The 8232-nt window shown below is 39.4% G+C and overlaps 1 protein-coding gene across 1 annotated transcript in view; it reads right to left on the reverse strand.

The window, feature by feature from the left end:
• Window positions 1–2617: 2617 nt before the first annotated feature.
• Window positions 2618–8232, reverse strand: part of snap29 (synaptosome associated protein 29) — an 8219-nt gene continuing 2604 nt past the window's right edge. Inside the window, exons 3-5 of the mRNA XM_035658261.1 lie at window positions 4430–4521; window positions 4244–4348; window positions 2618–3842 (exon numbers count right to left, since the gene is read on the reverse strand). Coding sequence (XP_035514154.1) covers window positions 3682–3842; window positions 4244–4348; window positions 4430–4521 — 358 coding nt within the window. The 3' untranslated portion in view covers window positions 2618–3681. The remainder of the gene's footprint in view (window positions 3843–4243; window positions 4349–4429; window positions 4522–8232) is intronic.

Here is an 8232-nt window from a genome sequence, read left to right on the forward strand (position 1 = left end):
AACAGTTACACAGACCACCATTAGCATTTCTGACTTCTCCAACGAGCACAGCCCTGCTAAGTATATCCCTCTGCTTGACCAGTGTTTACATGCAGCATTTCACAGTTGAAAGAAGAGCGCCGTTGAACATACGTAACCTAATGCAGACATGTACCCATCAACATATTTCTGTTGCATTCTTGACATTTTTCTTCCTGTGGTGTAAAGGGGATGACGACAAGCAAAATGACAACTAATATGTATAATCATGTCTCATTCTCCTACAATTTGGGTTTTGTTTTTGTGATGTCACTGCCAGAGATGAGGTGTAGACAGGTTAAACACGAGGCCTGAGACACTGGACAACTTACATAATCTGAAAATACATCTGTCACTCGCAGTTTTTTGTTTTCACAGCAGCTCTGGACAATTTGAAAGCCAGTTTGTCTCCTTCTTTATGTGATATATGGACTAGGTAAGTGAACATGGAGGAGGGGATGTCTAAACCTTGACTCTGACCCTGAAAGTTGTTTGTAAAGCCATGGCTCCTTGTCCTTGCTGACAGTTTTAAACCATGTCATAACCTTTAATGTTTTTCATTTTCTCTTGCTTGTGCAAAACCAACTGATGCATCCAATTTATTGCTATTAGTCAGGCTATTTACTGTACAATATAGCTGTTCCTCACAAGCCAGGGTGTTAGCAGGCAGGTAATGAGACTCAGCAGAGAAGTACAATTTAGGATGGATTTGAGTATGTGTCCCCTATTTCGGTTTTAAATTGAGAAAATATTGAAGGCCACTCATTCTCTTTATAAATGATGGGAATTTTTGTCTGAAAAATGCAACATGACGACCTAGGATTGAACCAATCAACACCTCCCACATTAGTCCTTTGAGAAAGATTCATACTCCTGGCTACTTCCATGTGTTTCATCTCGGTGGCACTTGAACTTTACCTTCTCCATTAATCTGTCCAGCCACCCTCTCCCTTACCCTGCACTCCTCCCTCCCTCCCTCCTCCCTCTCACCAGCTCCCTACCAAAGTCCCCTCCGTCAGCACAACTCTTTATTTTCTCTTACTACAACAGTGGCAATAGAGTGCTGTCAGCCTGACAGTCCATCCCCTCTGAAGCAGGCTTTACCCCCCTGGCTGCCCTGCCTCTGCTGCTAACCCGCTTTCCAAAGAGCAGGAAGGCCCATCTCTGGCCCAGTGCCTGATGGGCTCCGACAGCAGTGTGTTCTGGGATTACACCCGCTGAAAAGGGGGGCATTCCAGCACCGGCGGCCTTTGTCACAGCACGGCCACTGTTTGCTTTTGACAAGACAGCTGTTCAAAGCCCTCCCGGCCCCCACGGATACCGTGAAGGGAACAAACCCAGGGGTGACTTCCGTTTAATGGTGGTGTGGGTGCCGCCACCACCTGAGGTCGCTTCGACATTATATTCATCCCCAGTACAGCCCCAGTTTGAGCATCTAATGTCACATTCACAAATATGTTGAACATTTCAATCCTGCAGCTAGAGAAATACCCCACCCCCCCAACTCGATGCATCTCCTTTCCTAGACCCAAACAAAAATCCCACTGATTTATCTGGATGACTGCTTTGTCTGCTGAAACATCCTTGACTTCTCTCTTCCTTGTGTGTGTACACCACATGTGCAATAGGAGGAGTCACTGTGTTACAGTGTTGTAGCTAGGAATTATGTGCCCCATATTCACCCCTTTAGCACCATTATCATGTGTCAACCCATCCACAACTAAAACACAACTGAGTGCATTCTTTTACTGATCAATTAATGGACCAATCACTACATGAAATACGTTTTTTGGACACTCTTAGGACTATTGCTGTTTAACACCTACTCTATATATTTTTGAGAGGGTTTGGAACAGTAGCATTCAACCAAGCATTTCTTCTAATAAAAATAGAATATATCTACAAATACATGCTTGAGAACTCACAAAAATTCTTCTAGTTCAGACATGCAGTGGTCTTATTCAGCTTGGGGCCCTTAGTAGTTGGGACCCCCATTTCCCCCTCTGTTTCCCCCCAATGTTGTGTACATATGTGTTTTTGGGAAGTGTGTACTGTAATTAGCAAGTCATCCTAATGAGGGCCTCTGTGGGAGCAGCTGGTCCAAAACAGAGGAATGATAATGAATAGACACCCAGACATGAGGACCTGAGCTACTCACAGCTGGTACGGAGCCAGTATAGTAAACACACACACACACAATGATGATCATATTGAAAAAAACAAAACAATCATCAAAGTCTTGCTTTTAAGGATTGTGCATCATTACAAGGCAGAAAAAAATAGGCTAAAACTAAATTTACTACATGATTTTGGTCTTTCGGAGAGGAGAGTTATGGTATACTCAGTGTGTAGTTAGTTTCAACAGCAATAAATCTACTTGGGTTGTAAAATGACACTAGTTTCATCTAAAAGATATCACAGTTATAACACAATACATAAAAAATGAAAAGATACTGTGCTAACATGCATCATCTAATGACTGATTATCAGTATCTCTCTGCAGGAGCTCATTCTACTCTAGAAATGTGGCGTCACCTTGTGGTGCTTTTGACTTCCTGCTCTACTTGAACAGAAACACAATTTATAAAACACCTGAGACTTCCCCTTATAAATGTTTTTATTGAGTAACTGAGTATGTGGCCTTGATTAGAATACATGATGTACATGGCAAAAATTAAACCTTGTGACCATAAATCCTTACCTTAATTTATACAAAACTTAAATGTGGTTCATCTACTCATTCATACATTTCTCCCAGGGAGGATGTATAATAATAATAATGGGGATATTCCTTCAGTTTTGAGTTGTCATATTCACAGCTAGCTTGTTCACATTATGTATGCTGTATAATCATTCATTCAATCACATTCTGCAATACAAACAAATTGTATAAAGCTAGTGAAAGCACTGAGGAGCATGAACAACTAATCAAACAAAGTGAAAAATCTAATGGTGAAAAATACTAGTGGAGACAGAAAAATGGCACAGAACCAAAAGTTAGTCTACTGTACATACAAATGATCTGTAAGGCAAAAGTGACTTGAGAAGACATCCAAAGTGTTTTGTACATACAGGTCCAGGAATTAGAGTTAGCACTGACATATGAATCATACACACAAAATATTCCAGTTTCTCTATCTGTCTATATACCAAATTATTTATTATTAATTGTCATGTCATGTTTTGCCTGAATGCTGAGCAATAGTAGCCATTTATACGTCCTTGGCAATTAAGAAAAGCTGATCAAACTGAAACTCTAATCATCTAAACCAAGGGAAATTCAACAGACTACATTCAGACAGCTTGGAGATGATAGAGAGAACGAAAAGATTTTACCTGGACAAAGACGGTCTCTTATATCTAATACACACATGGAATAGAGTATTCCCTTCAAAGCACAAACAATTCAGTGAAGTGGCAGGAAGAATCTCTCTGCTAAACTTTGACTTATGGGCAAATCTGAAACAGTATTTCAGTCATTTAAGATGAAAATAAAATGGATAAAAAAGATGTTCACCTGCTTATCTAACAGAGTTCCAATCCTTGAAAACAATAAACAAAAAGAACACATAGGTAATTGAACTGAGGCCAAGATGGAGAGTCGAGTGGGAGGATGACCTGTTGCTGTCTTATGTCTCTGTAAAGTGAGTTCAAGTCTTTGTTTTATTTGAGGTTTTTAATCTGTTGGTTTGTGTTGTGGATCTTGAGATCCATCTTGTCCACTTTATTCAGCAGAGAATCAAGGGAGTCGTCCTGGTTCTCAATCTCAGACTGGAGACCAAGACCAAGGTTCTTCAGTCTGCTCAAACCATTGCACATCTCATCTACAGGAGGTCATTCAAAAAGGACATCAATTAAACTGTGGATTGGTAGATAATACTTAAAGGGAACTGTTTTTGTTCTTTTTACCTCATACATAATATAACATAATATTTTACACCTAACTCAGAATGTACATTGCTATTTTAGATTAACCAATGGATATTTTATGGTTATACTTTTGGAAGAACAAAACATGTCATTGTAATGGTGTCTTGATACAAGGGAAATAGATGAAAAATGAAATAGAATATATTAGAATAGAATTATCATGTAAACTTCATCAAAAGCTTTGATGTCATCCCCTTGTGCCTCTTCTCGTGACTGCACTTTATAAAACTGTATATTACTGTTTATTATAATCAAGTAGAAATAAAAGGAGATTCAAACAGAAATGTTTCTTTACCTAAATTACTGTCGAGGGTTTGGTGAGCCTCCCTGAGGTGTTTGTTCTGAGGGTATCCATTCTGTCTCGAAGAGCTGTCATCTACTGATGCGGCAGCTCCAAATCCTGGAACATAGAAATCAGAAATGGTGGCAGCCAGTTTGTGGTATGGTTATGGCATGCTTAGGTTCTTGTGAAAACTCTTACCTCCTGTATCCAACTTTCTTAGGTTGGGGTGGCTGGCTTGGTACTTATCTCCATGTTCTTTGCTGCTGGACAAGGCGGTCTGTAATCTGAGAAAGTCAGATAAGCATTATTTGACCGTTTAGTGAAGGACAATGACGAGAGGCTGGAAATGGCAAAAGCACAAATTTTATGGCAGCATTACTCAACTACGAGTAATGTAATCGTTATAAAGGCTTTGTTATAAAATCTGATCTCAACATAGAAATGATTTATATGTGAAGACCTGGTGCTGAGGTAATGGATCACAGAATGAAGATATTAAACTTATCTAACAGTGTCTGTCTGGTTGTAAGTTACTCTTCATAAGACTTCCTCACACTGTAGGTAAGAGGTGACCCTTACAACACAAAGAAATATACCAATATCATGGGTATACTAAAAGGAATAGAGAGACTATAAAATATCTGCCGGCAGAGGTGAGCTGAGCTGGTACTCTGAGAGTTGTGTCCATCACAATTCACAGAGCCTGCTACGTAACTGACTGTTCAAAAAAAGGTTTGGGGTGGAAAATACTGCCCATCTCTCTAAACTTGGGTGTGTACATCTGAGCCTAAGGCCTTTCGGTTTTCGTCCGACAGAACCTATTGAGTAAAGTACAACCAAAGAATATCTGAGCAGGTGGTGTAAGGAGGACCCTATACTGCTCCTCGTTAAATTTACCTTGTACAAGTGATGAAAAAGATGGATTATATCAGAACTGACTAATTTGAGATGATTAAAGGGGTACAAGTAAAGGACAGAAGAAAATATAAGACATGTAAACTAAACCCTTAACTCTCCGTTCCATGTGGCAGCCCCCTCCCTCTGACATCCCTTCATACATTAATGTACGTGTACAGGTTTGTTTGTGATAGGAGTGAAAATAATTCTCCAAGAGGGTTTGATTAAGTATGCCTACTACTATACCCTAAAACTGAAGATCATAAAGTGCGTTTACAAGGTCCCGCCTGTCATCACACATGTATTGAATTAGGAAGATGGAGTCGTACACGTATCTGAACAATGACTGTGCACATCGCGTAGAGAATGAAAGACACAGGGCCGTTCACACTGCGCTTAGCCCGGGCTAAAAGCTTTCTTAGTAACTTCTTAGCACCAGACTAAGACTAAGAACGCTTTCACACTGGCACAATACTGGCATATCGTAAAGTGGACTAAACCTGATTTGAGCCTAGGCCTTGCTACTACTGAGTAGGGTGAGCCCCAAGTTGGCAGAGCTATCTCCTGAAAAACGACTGAACACAGCGTTAAAACGTGCCAGTGTGAAAGAGCAAAAGTAAACAGAATATGAACATTAGTCACATGTTCCAACTTACATTTAACTGAGGGCTAGCAGATGTGTAGTGTGAACTGTATAGCCCTGTGCTTAGGTTAACTGTGGGTTAACAATGTGTGTATTTGAAAAGCAGTTAAGTTAAAAAAAAGCCCTATGGTACTATTATGTCTTAAGACTCCTCAGATCTGAATAAAATTTGTACCGAACTGAAATGATCTTCATTCAGTGATTATAGGCAGAGTGTCAGAGAGAGAGAGGGTCAAAGTTATGATTGCCTACTCGCCTGAAAATGTAAGAAACTGACCGTGTTGTTTATTGACTTGTTTGTGTTGACAGAATTGTATGTTTTGATTGAATTATTTAAAGTTTAGTCATCCTGCACACAATCTCTTCTCCCACCTTCCATCAGGGAGCATCCCAACGCGTACATCACGTTTCAGGGATAGTTTCTACCCCCAGGTAATAAGGTTACTAAATGATAGCACAACAGGAAGGAGGGCTAAGGTCTGAGCTTAGTTACTATGTTTTGTTTTGTTTTTTTTTGCTCTTGGATGTTTTAAATGTTTACTTTATGATTGTTAGTTATATTATTTATTGATTGACTGGTGCTGAGAGAGTGCACATTGTATTTCATTGCTGTGTACCCTGTACTAAATGCATGATGACAACAAAAACTGAATCTGAACTAAAAGAAAAGCTCTATCCAACTAGGTATCCAACTAATTGCACTTTTTTACTCTAAATTCAACTACAAATAATAAAATACAAAGAACTAATAATTTCTTCTGAAAGTAGAAGAAAAAACCATATAGTGGCAGCATAAAAGCCTCGATACTTCCAGCTTTATTTTCACACATTAAACTGAGAACTGAAGCATCAAAAAGGTCCATGTGTAATTTTTAGGAGATCTGACTGCAGAAATGGAATATAATATTCAATAAGATGTTTCCATAGTCGCAAATCAGCCGAATATAGGAATAGGAATAGTTATGGTACATTAAAATTAGCCGTTTTTATCTACAGATGCTGCAGTCGCCTTTCATGGAGTCTCCATGTGAACCATCATATTTTACAGTAGGGCCCAAAAAAGACACTGGCTGTAGATTGGACCTGTTCACATTTTTTATGACCACTTGAAGTTTCTGCTTACACAGTTCACAAGTCACAAGTCATCATTCAAAACGACGCGAGAGGTTGTTCAGTTTTGTTGTCATCTACAGCTTTCACTCTGATGCCACTAAATCCGGTAGCCCACAAGGATCCTTAAGTATCAACCTAAACTGTATTACAGGTAATACGAATCTCGAGTCTATGAACATAGCATTAAAAAATAAAAATAAAATAAAAAAAAAAAATAAGCCATGTGACACATGAGGCTCACATATGAGCTCAACTTAGCAGGTGCATCAGTAGGCCCAGGCTTCATTCAAGTTTTTACGATTTTAAGTATGCTGACAAAAACGTGAGCCTGCTGCTGTCTTTGCTGCAAGATTTGTCTTCGGGAAGGAAGCTTGCTGTCGGTGAAATGGATTTACTTATTGAAGCAGTGCACAGCTCCATGATCAGAACCATGAATGTGGCCGCGCACTTTATGTGATTGAATTGCCCGTTTAATGTTGTAACCAGGGATTTAACTCTGCTTTTAAAGCCTTCTCCTGAATCTGATCATCAAAAGTGCTCACATAAAATGAAGGGGCATTCAGTCAATCTCAGCTAAAGTCATGCCATAAGTTCCGATTCACTCACCTTAAATGTGATCTTATCAGCCGGGTGTTGAGAACTACAATGACGCATGCGGTATGTATGGCGTTGACAGCGCGGAATCCTTACTGGACTTTGTTTCGCTGTTTAAGTGCTCCTGGTTGTTTCTCCTCTCCGTGCACCGTCCTGTCTGCTGCTCTGACATCCAAGAAAACACAACCCACTAAAGCTGAACCGAAGCCGCTTCTACGTCACTTCCACCTCACTTATTAAAGGGATCCTTTTCGGCAATAAAACGGGAAAGGCAACCCAGCCGGATGCATTAGAGTTAATCCAACCCGGGAAAAAAAGAAAAAACACTCAGTCAATTTTACATTCACGTGTAAAAATAGCGTAGTTATCCATGGATTATTCTATTTTTTCTCTACAGTGGTTAACAACGCTGCTTTGTCGTTGTGTCCATGTGTGATGACTAAGGGGAGATAATACTGAATTATTTATTTACTGCTTACTAAGTTTAACAGTTCAATAATTTCTTTATTTAAATGACCTACACTTTAAGTTTGTCTATGATAAGTGTTGGTTTAAACATAAGCAGGATAAGATTAGGAAAACTGGTTGTAAAGTAGTGGCACCTAAACAAACAATAATGATGCGAACTAGAGAATGTCTAACAGTTGAGTTTGTGATCAATGAACTCAATGTAGACATTTCTAGTTCTAGTTACCAGAGTGTGGTAGAGCATATAGAGAGTTATACATTAGTTAAAACATGCACTGTGACTAGC

Source organism: Morone saxatilis, unplaced genomic scaffold (assembly GCF_004916995.1).
Source record: "Morone saxatilis isolate NCDOM2014 unplaced genomic scaffold, NCSU_SB_2.0 Contig16, whole genome shotgun sequence".
Classification (NCBI taxonomy): Eukaryota; Metazoa; Chordata; class Actinopteri; family Moronidae; genus Morone; species Morone saxatilis.